Raw genomic sequence first — 13,492 nt, 5'->3', positions numbered from 1 at the left:
TTGGTCGAGCCGGCCGACCAATCCTAGACACACACGCTCGCCGAGAGAAGACTCGGCGAGTGACATTCCCAGCCTTTTCATTGGTTCTCGCGCTCGTGACGTTTCCTTGATAAAACATTTTGCGGGAAACGCGAAAGTTTCTTGTGCCACATGCACACCTCGCGCCCGTGGCTCACAATCACAGCGAGCTCATAAAGGAACTTTCTAGAATGCGGTTACAGGCCTCGCCTTAATTAATTTTCCAAAGTAAAAATTCCGGACACATTAAAAAAAAGATTAATTTGAGAAGGAAAAACTACTAAAAAAAAAAATCGCAAACGAAAAAAGGAACAAAGTTTTTTTTTATCTCATATTTAATCATAAATTCCCTCTGATGCTTATCAAAATGTTTGAGAGAAATAAAATATAAATTTTCATAAATATTTACATTTTCATCCTCAAACTAGATTGAAAATTAATATTAAAAAAACCCACTTATAGCACGCGCACTTTGGATTGGAAATCATATTGTAAAAAATATTGTTTTACATTATTTATGTTTTTATTGGTTTCATAATAGCATTATGTGCTTGAGAATAACACCGCAAATATTTTATTTTTAACTCCAAATAATAATTTTATTTAAAAAAAATCGTAACATAATAGTAATGCAAATCACAAATAACCTACCACTGTAAAATAGTGCACTGGTGAAGAATGTTTGGAGACGAGTACGGTATAAAAACTGCTCAACAGTTTCAAAACTCAAATATTACCACAGTCGAACTAGAATTTATTGTGACATAATATAAGTTTAATTCTAATTGGGTCCATGTTACGTCACTAGAAATAACCAAGCTGCTCACAAATTTCAGGGTAAAATTATTTATAAATTATCAGATTTCAGACATAACAAATCGCGATTCTCCTCCAATGAACTGGCACTTTTAAGTAATGAAATCTCAACGTAGCGAAAAGCGTCATACATAAACAAAATAGCTGTTTCATTTCAGCTGACTCGTCTTGTAAGTGTGAGAATAGATGTTTGTATACAAATGCAAGTAGTATTATGTATTTATACAAAATCGTTGATTGTGACAAAACACGTCGCAGAAAGGAAATGTGTTTTTGCGTAACTCAGTAGTAGCCGTACCGGGATTATAATCATTGGCAACAATATAACAGCAACTTAATAACAATAAATTATCCGCCACCTAAAATGCCAAAAAGGAAATCATGACCCAAACTGCTCCGTGTTTTCTTCGATCTTCTTGAACTCGAACGACCCACGCCCGTCCATTTGCAGATAGTACTGAGAGAACGAGGAAAAATGAAATTAGGAAAAACCAATCAGATAATAAATAATGAAATTACCTCGTGGTGTTTCCACAGAGATCGCCTGTGGCTCACAGTGAACAATGTGATGCCAGCTTCTCTGCAATACTGGTACATCAAGCCTTCAACATCAACACTGACAGCGCTGGTGCACTCGTCCAAAATGGCAAACTGTGGCTCGTGGTAGAACAGACGCGCCATCTATTCATAGAAATGGTGTGATTATTACCCTAGCAATTTAAAGTTATAAAATTATTCTTACGGCAATTCTCTGCTTCTCTCCTCCGGAGAGGACGTCAAGCCAGTCGGCAATGGCGTCCCAGCCACCCTCCCTGCTCAGAATGTTGGACAGCTGCACCCTGTCAAGGTACCGTTCAAGGTCTGCCTCAGTCTTTCCACTCATCCTCATTTGCTCAATGGTGTGTGGATAGATGACCTTGGAAATTATAACAATGATTAGGAATTTTTTTATATTATCATAGGGTAAATATTTAACCTGGTCTCGCAAGGTGCCGAGTGTCATGTATGGCCTCTGTGGAATGTAAAACAGTTTCCCCTTTTCTGGCTTGGTCAGAGTTCCTCCGAACAAAGGCCAGAGTTCGCCCAGCATGCGGAATAGCGACGACTTGCCACATCCGTTGGGACCGCAGACAAGGACGTTCATGCCGGAGTGAACCTCGAAACTGAGTTCGTCAATAAGTACATCTCCATTTGGTGTGACAAGAGGGACTCGGTCGAATTTGATGATTTTGTCCTGAATCACAAGGCGGCCGGCTCCAGGAATCAGAGGCAGTTTTCCCTCTCGATGGGGTCCATCACCATTGGCTGAACAAATTTATTCATTATCTTAATTTGAAGCTTTGGCTTTTGATGAACATACCCATGCCATTTGTGCTGACCATGCTGCGCACGTAGTGACCTTGGTTGAGGTCAAGGAGCACCTGCCTTAGCTGCGTGACCCGCTGAGTAAAGCCGGCAAGACGAGACATCTCCCTGCCGGCAAGCACCAGTCTACCAATGGCTTCTGCCAGCTTAACCAACATCCTTCCGCTTGTGTAATATTGCTGTTGAATAATATTTGAATTTTACATAAAATTTCAATTCAAACTTAAAAGGTTGAATAATATCTCACCTGCAGTCTCTCTTGTTGATTGATTTTGGACAGAGCACCAGAAGACGTCAAGAACGGAATGCTGACTGCCCAAAAGCCAACAACAGTGGCAATGTCTGAGAAAAAAATGAGTATTGAAAAAAAAACTATTACAAAAACAGTAAGGGTTAAAAACGCAATTAAAATTCCCAAAAATCTCATTAAAGAACTTTCCGTTTAAAAAAAATCATGATTTTTCTACTTCAAAAATCACTAAAACTTAAAAAAACCAATTTATTTTTTGTTTTCTTATTTTGAATATTTATAAAAGTAAGTTTTACTTACACCGTGCAACAATGTTGTCAACAACTCCCATTACAAACTTGAAGTCCAGGAATTTGCGAAGATGAGTTATCTGCAGAAAAATACATTATTGAGAAATGAAATCCATTTAAAATATTTCCTGTTCAGGTTTTACCAATTTGCTGTATGATGCTAAAAGAGTCAGTTTTTCTCTGCGGTTGCCTTGGTAGAAGGCAATTTCCTCGGAGTTGGTGATGAGACGTGAGTTTATGTAGCGGAACTCTCCTTCCAGCCTCTGCTCCTCCATGGTAAGGCGTCCGGTGGGCCTTCGGAGGTGCGTCAAAATAACACCGGATATCAGCAGGTAGACCATCATTACAGAAGGAGTCTGGAATTGAATAATCAATAAAAACCACATCCGCTTGGCATATAGATCACAAATTACTGACCTTGAACCCGATGTTCATGGTCAACCTGTAGACATAAATGCCGATGTCCAACAGCGGTTTGCTGATGTTAGAATAGAGATCCACCACTGTATCACAGAATTTTTCCACATCAACCGTCAGCAGTTGGTCTGCGTTGGCAATTCGGTTGTCCAGATTAGTCATTTTGTAGTAAGTGAAGCCACTGTGCATTGATCATTTTCATTTAGTTCGCGTTTTTGCGGCGGAACTTTCCTTTTACCTCAGGTACTGGTCGTAAAGGTGATGGGTTAATCTGGTTCTCATTCGAAGTTTGCATTCAGTGATGCCGTATTTCAATACGTTGTTGACGAGGGAGATCTAGGCAGAAAAATAAATTAAAAACATTGATTTCTGGAAACTTTTAAATTCAAGTCACCGAAAAAATTTACCTGAAATATTTAACAAAATTTAAAAATTATTTTATCTCTATAATTAAAAGTTACGAAAAAGTGAAAATAAAATATCGTGAAAATTTTACAATTATGAAGACAATTTGTGAAAGGGAAAAGGTATTTTTTCGTTGATAAAAAATTGACAGATATGAATTATGGTGTATTTGTATTTTTTTAAGATTATCGGATTAGATTATATATTAAAAAACACGTGGGAAAACCTTTTGAAAAGATAGAACAAAATAGCTTTTAACTTACAACAGGCATTGCTGCGAGGAAGTTGAACAGTCTTACTCTGAACTTGGCCTTGTCCGCACCAATAATAGCACTGAAATTAATTATAAATTTAGCAACCTCACAAAACTAAAAATATAGATTTCAATCACCTCTCAATGAGGGTTCCATTCTGGATCATCCAGAGGTCACACAGCGACCTCGCCACCAAAGAAGCTGCGACGAGGGCCAGGAATCCCGCCTCAGGGCTGAACAGCCCCGGCACGATGATTTTCCACAGCGCGCGCAGTTGTTTCGCGAACTCGGCGTCAACGTGCGCCTTCTGACCTTTGGATTGGCTCGACTTCTGCTGCAAATGACGAAGATAAGATTAGCTCTTGTACCAGAATAAAATTAAAGTCTGTAGAATGATAAAGTGAGTGGAAATTTAGCATTAAAAAGGAAAACTCACTTCTCCGACGACATAGCGAATACTGTCGGTGGCCGGATTCCTGAAATAATGAAGAAGAAAAATTATATCCCAAGGCTGGTGATAAAAAATATGCGATTATTAAGATATAATGAGGCGCTAATTAGTTTTCACCGCTTGAGGAAGCACGCAGGTCTGGAAAAATGAAGGTTTTTTTTGCGAATGATTTTATATTTAAGGGGCGAGAAAGACCTGATTTGGCTGGCTTATATATTTTTTTATTAGTGACGGCAGAGGGGCGATTGTAATAAATAATTACACGCATAATTTTAAATATTTGATTAGTGAGCATGATATAATAGAATATAGTTAAATGAATAGTGAGTCAGCTTTTTATTTCGACGTGCAAAAAAAATGGAAAAAGGATAAGACTCAGGAGGTGCGACTAGCGGACAAGGACAAATTCGGAAATCATACATATCCAGGCAGGGAGATCGAATCCTGCTTTGAAAACAAGTTGTGTTGCAATGAAGAAAAGTGCAGTAGTTTTTACCTCGATTTCCTCGCCTTTCGGCTAATGTGCGCCAGCCAGAGGAGGACCGACAATGAACCTGCATTTATGACGGTCCTTGACGTGAGGTACTTGCTCAGAGCCGGGGCCATTCTTTCGATCGGATTCAAGTACGCGACATCAACACGCAGCCAGATGCAGTTGCAGTGAAACTGCTCGAGATTTAATTGATCGAGTAGTTCTTCTTGAGAAGGCAAACTTTCTCCTTCTGAGGAACTGAACGCAACTTGCAGCTGCAAAAATCAACATCAGCCGCGAGAGCCGCCACCTCCCACTCCAGGGCTGCCCCCACACGCTCCTTCACCTCCACCCAGCATGGCAGCCAACAAGATAATTATTCTGCACATGCACAGAGTGCACTCCATAATAATTGGACTTGCACACTTTGAACACTCCAATTTACGTTATCACATCGATTTGAAATTATTTATATTTTAAAATTTGAATAATACAAGTTTTTATGAATTGTTTTTTGAGAATGAAAAGTCAACTTTTTTACATCCGTGTATGTAGTAGTTTATTAAGCCTGCAAAAGAATGCTTTTTATATAAGGAGATGCAATGATTTGCACAAAGACTTTGTAAGGGACGCTTTGCGAAGAAGCCGGTGAGAGATAAAAATAAAAATGTGCTTGCTCATACATAAAAAAAACATGACTGTGTATTATTTTATTTACAACCAAACAGCACAAAAATTGGTGTTTATCGTTTATGATGAAAACTAAATCTGCTCTTTAAAGTTAAACTCTTCAAGGCAAAATTTATGGTAATAAGAAGTAAACAAGAAAGTGAGCATCTGCACGAGTCTAGGAGTCTCTACCTCCTGCTCTTTCTATTCCGCCTGTCCGGGGAACTAGAGCTACTGGAGGTGCTCCTGCGCCTCCGACGCCGCCGAGACGATTCCGACCTGGATCGACTCCGGCGTCGGGACGTCTTGTAGTAGCTTTCGGAGGAGCGGGAGCGCCTCCTTCTGGTGCCAGACCTACTCCTGTCCCTACTTCCCCTCCGTTTCCTCTCCCTGGAGGAGTTCCTCCGTTTTGGAGACTTGCTCCTCCGCCGCGGCGATTTGGACCTACGGCTGCCGGAGGAACTCCTCCGTCTTTTCCGATCTTTTTTCCTCTCCCGGCTTCGATTTCGAGTGCGTTTTTCCTTTCGCCTCTTGCGGTGGCGCGAACCCCTTGAGCTGCTGCTGCTACTGGATGACGAAGAGGAGCTTGATCTTGATCGAGACCTCTTTTTGCGTTCAGTCTTCTCTGCCTTGGCACTGGTTTTCCCGTTGGCCCCGTCTGAAACAGAGAAATTCGCAATAATACGAATTCGCAGGGGAAAATTGGCACCGGAGACGAAAGTCTTTCTCCTCGACGGCGAGACCGACGATCAAAAGTAAAATCGACACTTACCAGCGAGTGACTGCTCCTTAATGCTCTCTACCTGTCTCGCTGACTGGCCATTGTCAGTGGAGTCTTTTGCACTCTCATTCGACTCTGCACCTGTTTTCACATTATTCAACGCAGCCCTCTGCTCCCTCTCTTCCACCTCGGCAACCGCAGCTTCAATCTCCCGCTCCTTCACAACAAAATCCTGCTGCCGCTTGCGAATCGTCTCCTAAAAAAATTTAAATCATTTTGTTTTAAATAAGTTAAAAGGTTAAAGATGAAATTAAACTATTTTAAGAAAAAACTCAAGCGACCAAATGAGAATGAATAACTTCACATAATTTTTTTTGGCTAACTTAAATTTATTCCTTTTTGTATCAAATTATCGACATTGCATTGAATAATTTAATTATTCCAACAACTTTTTAAAATGATTATAAACTATAATAAAATAAGCCAAATTATTACAAATAAATTTACGTTGAAGAAATATTCATTATAAATGGTGCATTTTCTCATACCTTCAGATTGTCATCAGAGTCGCTGTCTGAGCCTTGACCTCGGTTGGCCGTCCTGCCCTTCAAAGCCCTTTGGCGGTCGTCGTCGTCAGACTCGGAGCTGGAGCCATCAGAGCCGGAGCCGTACATTGCCAGACCTGAGAGAGAAAGAGCCAAACAGGCCTTGCATAGAAAAAACGTCTTGTCCAAAAACTAAAACTACTCCTGCCATTCACTCTAACGGGCAAACAAAAATTAAGTAAGAAAAGTTGCAAAGATTGACAAAAGACAGCATTCACTCTCTACGTGTTCTGGTTATACATTAGACAACACAATAAGATGGAAGGTGTAAAGGATTGTTTTTTCTTTTCTTTTTAGTTAGCACTAATCTAACATGGCGTCTAAATTGAGAATTTCCTTTGTACGGACGTCTCGCAACTTAACTGAACAAAAGTTACTCACCCAGGCTAGCTTTGCTTGAGGCTAAAGCCACGTTGTTCTTTGCTGGCTGATGTTTTGCTGAAGCTTTTTACATACAAACTGTTAAGAATGGGGACAACGAAAGCTGCAACTTGGCATTTGATTTAGAATGGGGGACGTTCAGCAAAATTGGGTCTCGTTATAACGGGGACAATTTATTAGGAACTTTTTTTTTCAAAAAATGAAAAATTATAACTCCAGGAAAAGACTTTCCAAGCTTTTCGAGATTATTCCTGGACAATGTTTCTGATTCAGTTCTACCTTTGCTCAGGGCTTTTCGCAAAGTCTCTTCTACCACTGACTCAATTTCACAGTTAGTTACGTCTAGAAGCACTTCGGTCATTGTCCGTCTCACTCTCAGCATCTGCCAGTGTTGTTATAATTTCAGACTGAAATAAAATTATGTTTTCCTACCAGTTCCTCGCGGCTGATCAGAGGCTTCTCGCCCCAAAGGGGCTTTTTCTCAGCCTCCACAAGGGGTCCGTCGTGGAAGCGCCGCCTTGGTCGCACTGCTGGCTCCGCAACCACGACTAGCTTTTTTTCTTCAACCTCGTCTTCTTGCTCTTCATGTTCATTGTTGCTCTCTTCATCAGAGTCTGACTCCTGAAATATTTTGAAAATTAAAAAAGATATCAAAATTCTGCAATTTTTTAAATTATAGTAATACAAATATCTCCAATTTAAATAAATTAAATTAATTAAATATTAACTGGAGCTTAACAAATTTATAAATTAAATTATTATGCAACTTACAAATTTGCTCTTCAAAGGAATGCCAGTCTTCTGGGCTTCCAGTTCCAACACCGCTTGCTCTTCCATCAGCCTTTTGCGTTTGGCTTCCTCCCTTTCCTGATCAGCCCTGTCTCTCTCCTCTCTTTTCTGCTTCTCCCGTTCCATCTTCTCCAAACCCTCCCTTATCCATGATGGCAAAGTGCGGCGTTTTGCAGCATCTGCAATCATATTCATTTTAAAACTCTGTTACCATTTTATGAAAACAATCAATTCTTGCCAATCACAGGCGACGGTTCCTCCTCAACGATGGGAGGAATATTGTGTGCCGCATTTTGGAACCTCCGGTCAATCTTCATGTTCTTCCCTTCCCAGTGGTGTCTTGGCCGCACAAACGGGGCCATGTGGTGCGCCCCGGGTGCATTCGGCATCCCGTCAAACCCATGTGTCGGTGGTCCACTGAACCCTAGATTTGATTCGAATGTAAATTCCACTCAAATTTGGTTGTAAGTACAGTCTAATTGTACCTGCTACGCCATAATTATAGTAATCACCTCTGTTGAAGTCATGACCGGGGTGCGGAAAGCGCCCCTCGTGCTTCGACCAGTATCCCGGTCGATTCCACTGCTGCCAGTTGTTACCATTCCAAGACTGGTTTTCTCCTAGAATTAAATATTCGACCTTTAATTCATTCAAATTTACTAATGATGGAAAGGTGTGAGGATTTTAAGTACATAACGAGAAAAAATATAAATAAAGGGAAAATAAATATTAAAAAGGCCAAACCTCCTGGATGTGAGATTTCCACATCATTGTTCTCCTCCTTGCTGATGTCCATGGGCGCCTCTCCGCCCTCTTCCTCCAGCACTGTCGAGCCTGGAGGTGCAGGTTGTGGTATTGAAAGCTGAGGGGGAGGAGGTGCCATGGGCATCGAGTCCTTCATCATTATCCACTGCTGTGCCAAACGAGCCCAATCGACTGAAAAAATTAAGACTTTTAATACAATTAAAATTAAAAAAATTCTCAATAATAAAAAAATATGATAAATAATTTTCATAGAGGATAATTTTGAACACGCAAAATTTAAAAAAAAAAATCCAAAATTTAAAAAAAGCTGTGATTTTTTTTTATCACCTTGCTCGTTGGTCATGTTTTGATAAGCTGCTGGGTTGAGGGCCCATGGCTGGGGCATATTGGGCATAGGGGCGTTGCCCATGGCCCTGAATCCAGGGTCTCCTGCTTTGTGGGGCCACATTTTTTCCAGGATCTGCACAAGATCAAAGAGAATTTTAAATCAAAGAAATAAAAAGAGCACCGCGCCTCCCTCCGCGTAGATCTGTCTCGACGATTGATTATTTTTTGCTCACCTCTCAACTCATCCCCAGAGCGAGATTTCGCCCGACGGATTGTGTTTGTTAGACAAAATAATTCGCACGTGTCGGCCAGTTGAATTTGCCGGTGCCGAGGGCGTTGGAAATGCAAAAGATTGATCTAGGAAAGTGCGTCAATCGAAATCAGCAAGGGTTGCACTCGGCAGGACGATGATGGCTTCGATAAGGCCGAAGTGGCGCCTCACGCCATCCGACGGCGATTCGCGAACTAATCAGCAAAACATGGACTCGACGGAGGTGCAGGAACTGTCAGACACCAGGAAATCGTACGCCGGCATTCCAGAAGCCCAATTTGTGGTAATTTAATTTTGCAGACTCAACCCTGAATATCAAATCTACAAATTAAACCCTAAATCATGGCCGGGTATTGCTTCAAATTAGATCAAACTGCGAGTTAAAAATGACCACATGTCATCAGCATCTCTCAAGTGGCCTTTCCTGTTCCACTTCTAATCAATAATTTGTCAGTGAATGAGTGTATTTTTATAAATAAATTCCAAATTTCATTATTTTTTATATTTAGGACACAAATACCTTCAAATAATCTTGATTTTACTCGTTACTTTTTAATAATACCCACATTAAACTGTCAGTTGCCGGTCAACGCCCTTTTTAACCAAAACCTTTAATCATTTCACTCATCAATGATTTGTCTAGGACGATGTTGACTCTTTTATGGCAAAGGAAGACAACAGCAACGTCCAGCAGGTTCTCAAGAGGCTGGACGAACAACACTCCAAATATAGGTTCATGGAAACCAATCTTCTAGCCAAAAAGAGAAGGTAAAATAATATCTAAATATGTCAGTTTTATGATGAACAAATATTTTATTTCAATTTTAGGCTGAAGATTCAAATACCAGACTTGGAGCAGTCGTTGAGCATGATCAAATTACTCAAGAAGCAAAGAGACGCCGGAGACCAGAAGGATTTGTCCACCAAGTTTTGCCTATCTGAGCAGGTCTACATGAAGGCAGCGATTCCTCCCACTGACAAAGTTTGCCTGTGGCTTGGTGTAAGTTGACTTGTCCTTTCATCTTAGATAAGTTGTAAAAATTTTAATTTATTTTAGGCGAATGTGATGTTAGAGTACACGCTGGACGGAGCTTCAGAACTCCTCACCAAAAATACTGAGGCAGCTAAGAGAAATCTCGGCTACATTGAGCATGATCTGAATTTTTTGAGGTATTATTCTTTCTTTGAAAAAAGTGGTACTTAAAAATTAACAAATTGAGCCAATTGAAATCATTGCTCTTTTATAAAAATTTAAATTGAAAATTGGCTTTATCTTCCAGTTGACTTTGATTTTTCAATTTGTATTTTAAATTTTTCTTGAACCTTTATGTTTGGTTCTGAAACTTAAATAATTTCCACTTGAAAGAAAGTAGTTTTGAATTAATGAATGAAAATATTGGATAAAAAATTCCAACTTAATATGTGCCGAAAACCCAGTTGAAATGAAATTTTAATTTTTTATTTGGTTTCAATCAATTTTATTTTCTAAATGGTTAATAATCCCTAAAGCTTATCACTATTCTTATTCATTTATCCAGAGATCAATTAACTACGACCGAGGTGAACATGGCCCGAGTCTTCAACTGGGACGTCAAGAAGAGGCAGGCTGGAAAACAAGCTTCATAGCAAACTCGTGTTTTTTCTCCTCTCGTCTGTATATAACCAAGAGGAACGTGCAGCAACGATTTTGTTCACTAATTCATTTTCTAAAAACTAAAACAATTCCGCAAGAAGTATTATTTATAACAACGCAATAACGCATCACAAAATCTGTCAAAATTAAACCAACTTACCCCAATAAATTACAAGATATTTGAGTTTCTTTTTTTGGTTGAGTAAAAATCAGCAGGTTGGCTAGAAAAATTCTTTTCTTTTTATTCGAATTTTACATTTATATAACTCCTCCATCACAAGAATGTACATAATTATTTTTAAGTCAGTCATTCATTATCAAATTCTCTCCTTTGTAATCTAAGAGATGATATTTTTTTCTCCATTATCTTCCGCATGGTTCCTAACTCCTTAAACTTAATCGGAGGTCTGGCATTTAACAATAAAAAATTACTCTCTATGAATCTTAACAGAATCATTACAGTAGTAGCCAAAACAGGAGAGTATACATACAGAGACAAATTATGTGTGAGTTGATTTACACGCTTAAAAGTATGTAGTGTGTGTGTGTTCCTCATATGAATGCTCACCACAAATATCATCGTCTGATATACATAATGATTTTTTTATGCTTTTTTTGGTACATTATTATTATTATTTCCCTTTCTGCTCAAAATCTACATAATATGGCCACGACGGAAAATATAAAAATGTGTGTAGTTTGCATGTGATCTTTTGATGTTGTTTTTAAACCGTTCAATTGATTTTATATTTTAATAACTATCACAGCTTAGCTCATTCATACAAAAAGAATCAAATCCCGTGTTAATCAGAGTTGGTGTACATACTCAAGCAGTAATAACAGGAGATTTCAATTTTTGTAATAAGGTACATTATGTTGAGCTAACCCTTCCTCCCTTGCACTCTCACGCTTCTGAAGGAACATTTCTGCAGTCAACATCCAAAATAGCTATTTTAAATTAGAGCCAATTCGTCTCTCGTGCAGTTAAGCATCTTTACTTCTTACAACAACAACTGTGTGTGTGTCTGTGTTTGTGTATTGTACTTGAGCTGGATTTTTGAAAGCCAGCGCTCAAATCAAAAGTCTCTTTTTCTGGAAGGGTTCACGCAACATGATTTTGTAATTTTTAGAAGTATTTCCATCTCTCTTTCTCTCTCTTTTGATGTATTTTTATATTTATGACAAGTAAAAAAGCATCTCTCTTGCATCACCACTGTCACAATAAATGGATTACTACAGATCGGTCACATGAACAAATCCAATGGAAGGTGAAAAGTTCAGCTCTCACAGTCTAGAAGTGGCTATTGTTACAAGCAGGCGCGTACTATTCGTTACACAGAGATGCAGCAGCAGTGATGTGACGAGAAAAGCGCACATTTCATTAAAAATAAATGACTCGACGTATGTTTTTTTTTTAAATTGTGTACGATAAGACCAGTTTCTCAAACCGGACCACAAATATATTACTTGATTTGCGTTCCCGCCACTCGAAACTCAGCAATTTTTTGGTGTACGTTTTTTTAGTCGAAAAGTTTGTCTCGAGTGAGCTGAGAACATGCAGAGTTTAGCAAAAAATCATCCAATTGAGGTAGAGCACTTTTCGCTTCTTAAAGACGGACATTTATATTTATCGTGTGTGTGTGTGATTCAATTCGTAAAAATAACACGTTGCTGCGTTACCAGCAACTATTGCTGTGTTAAGTTGAGGGGGAGACTAATAACTCGAATTTTCGTTCCAAGACACAGAGTCGACGATTTCTCACGTACTCAATCAATCGATTATCTACTTGTCACTGAAAAATTAGTTCGAGTACATAGATAATTATGTTGTTTTGTGTTTTTTTCTTTGTTTCATCTGCTAAATGCTACGAATTACTCGACAAGCTGGAGAGAAAAGTTTGGAGAGTACATTTTTTTCAGCAGAGCTCTATGTTACGATTAGGATCGATCGTTATTTGTAAACGGCATGCAGTTTCAGATTTCTCTCCAACTCCGATGCCAACAATCTTATTTTTGTTTTAACTAGTTTAGAGAAGGTGGAGCAGCACTGTTTTCGGTGCTGCATTAATAAATCAACTAAATGACAAACAAAAAAAGGGGGAAAACTGCGTTTTAGCTTGGGCGTGAAAAGCAGCTCAGAGCACAAAAATAATCATCCAGCTTTTATAAAACAATAGAAAATTATTTCAATTCATATTAATCCAACCTTATCTAAGAGAAAGAAATGCGACGCGTCAAAGGTTGACTCTTTTAACTGAGAGAAAGGCGGTGTTAAAGCAAAAATTTGGACCTAGCCGATGGGGGCGGGCGCGACGAAGCCAGCGTTCTCCTTGCTGAGGCTCTGGGCCCTCAGGATGCGGCGCTGCGCCAGTCCGGACTTACTGGGGTCGGCTAGTCCGAAGATCTCACTGTTGTGGGTCGCCTGCTGACGCGCCTGGGTCGCGCAGCTCAGGTGACTCATGTCCATGTTGAGGCTGAAGTGTTGCAGAACCACCCGGTTCACTTCCATGGCACTCTCAGCAAATGCAGACAACTCCTTGGCACTGTTGTTTCTGCACAAAAAAGTAGATATTAAATTTATTAATTAAATTCA

General features: G+C 39.5%; 4 protein-coding genes across 7 annotated transcripts in view; 1 reads left to right on the top strand and 3 right to left on the bottom strand.

Annotated features, from left to right (window-relative positions):
- Positions 1-590: 590 nt before the first annotated feature.
- On the bottom strand, positions 591-5,047 carry LOC132193578 (ATP-binding cassette sub-family D member 3). Of its 2 annotated transcripts, none has more exons than XM_059614335.1 (14): positions 4,763-5,047; positions 4,252-4,291; positions 3,953-4,146; positions 3,825-3,894; positions 3,395-3,492; positions 3,157-3,337; positions 2,883-3,095; positions 2,750-2,819; positions 2,447-2,541; positions 2,195-2,378; positions 1,811-2,139; positions 1,577-1,750; positions 1,354-1,515; positions 591-1,291 (listed from the first exon to the last, which is right to left on the bottom strand). In XM_059614335.1, the coding sequence occupies exons 1-14, from the start codon at positions 4,870-4,872 to the stop codon at positions 1,214-1,216; spliced, it is 1,998 nt and encodes a 665-aa protein (XP_059470318.1). In that variant the 5' UTR covers positions 4,873-5,047; the 3' UTR covers positions 591-1,213. The 2 variants fall into 2 exon arrangements, with proteins under 2 accessions (XP_059470318.1, XP_059470317.1); XM_059614334.1 differs by having other exon boundaries at positions 3,953-4,149; positions 4,763-5,046.
- Positions 5,048-5,418: 371 nt separating this feature from the next.
- Positions 5,419-9,423, bottom strand: LOC132193579 (arginine/serine-rich protein PNISR-like). 2 transcript variants are annotated; one of them, XM_059614336.1, is made up of 12 exons: positions 9,229-9,423; positions 8,996-9,128; positions 8,648-8,839; positions 8,389-8,523; positions 8,142-8,327; positions 7,886-8,082; positions 7,547-7,735; positions 7,394-7,496; positions 7,115-7,177; positions 6,677-6,810; positions 6,180-6,384; positions 5,419-6,065 (listed from the first exon to the last, which is right to left on the bottom strand). In XM_059614336.1, the coding sequence occupies exons 2-12, from the start codon at positions 9,114-9,116 to the stop codon at positions 5,596-5,598; spliced, it is 1,995 nt and encodes a 664-aa protein (XP_059470319.1). In that variant the 5' UTR covers positions 9,117-9,128; positions 9,229-9,423; the 3' UTR covers positions 5,419-5,595. The 2 variants fall into 2 exon arrangements, with proteins under 2 accessions (XP_059470319.1, XP_059470320.1); XM_059614337.1 differs by having other exon boundaries at positions 8,416-8,523.
- On the top strand, positions 9,388-12,340 carry LOC132193582 (prefoldin subunit 3). The gene is made up of 5 exons (XM_059614340.1): positions 9,388-9,549; positions 9,910-10,034; positions 10,095-10,266; positions 10,324-10,436; positions 10,805-12,340. Exons 1-5 carry the CDS (start codon positions 9,403-9,405, stop codon positions 10,890-10,892), a joined length of 645 nt encoding a protein of 214 aa, XP_059470323.1. The 5' UTR covers positions 9,388-9,402; the 3' UTR covers positions 10,893-12,340.
- Positions 11,117-13,492, bottom strand: part of LOC132193580 (MAP kinase-interacting serine/threonine-protein kinase 1-like) — a 41,689-nt gene continuing 39,313 nt past the window's right edge. For both annotated transcript variants that reach the window (XM_059614338.1, XM_059614339.1), the window contains one exon: positions 11,117-13,451. In XM_059614338.1, the coding sequence (XP_059470321.1) occupies positions 13,190-13,451 (262 nt within the window). In that variant the 3' untranslated portion in view covers positions 11,117-13,189. The remainder of the gene's footprint in view (positions 13,452-13,492) is intronic.

Source organism: Neocloeon triangulifer, unplaced genomic scaffold, assembly GCF_031216515.1.
Source record: "Neocloeon triangulifer isolate White Clay Creek 2 clone unplaced genomic scaffold, ASM3121651v1 ptg000004l, whole genome shotgun sequence".
NCBI lineage: Eukaryota > Metazoa > Arthropoda > Insecta > Ephemeroptera > Baetidae > Neocloeon > Neocloeon triangulifer.
The sequence above is the reverse complement of the archived record's forward strand: the minus strand, read 5'-3'. Positions and strand labels throughout refer to the sequence as shown.

Coding starts and splice junctions, on each gene's coding strand:
- LOC132193578 (XM_059614334.1), bottom strand. CDS start 4,872: ATGGCCCCGGCTCTGAGCAAGTACCTCACGTCAAGGACCGTCATAAAT. Junction 3,493..3,824: donor TCCTCGCAGCAATGCCTGTT/GTAAGTTAAAAG, acceptor TTTTCTGCCTAG/ATCTCCCTCGTCAACAACGT. Junction 1,751..1,810: donor TCGGCACCTTGCGAGACCAG/GTTAAATATTTA, acceptor ATAATTTCCAAG/GTCATCTATCCACACACCAT.
- LOC132193579 (XM_059614336.1), bottom strand. CDS start 9,116: ATGTGGCCCCACAAAGCAGGAGACCCTGGATTCAGGGCCATGGGCAAC. Junction 8,840..8,995: donor AAACATGACCAACGAGCAAG/GTGATAAAAAAA, acceptor TAATTTTTTCAG/TCGATTGGGCTCGTTTGGCA. Junction 8,083..8,141: donor GGAACCGTCGCCTGTGATTG/GCAAGAATTGAT, acceptor ATATGATTGCAG/ATGCTGCAAAACGCCGCACT.
- LOC132193582 (XM_059614340.1), top strand. CDS start 9,403: ATGATGGCTTCGATAAGGCCGAAGTGGCGCCTCACGCCATCCGACGGC. Junction 9,550..9,909: donor TTCCAGAAGCCCAATTTGTG/GTAATTTAATTT, acceptor TGATTTGTCTAG/GACGATGTTGACTCTTTTAT. Junction 10,267..10,323: donor AAGTTTGCCTGTGGCTTGGT/GTAAGTTGACTT, acceptor AATTTATTTTAG/GCGAATGTGATGTTAGAGTA.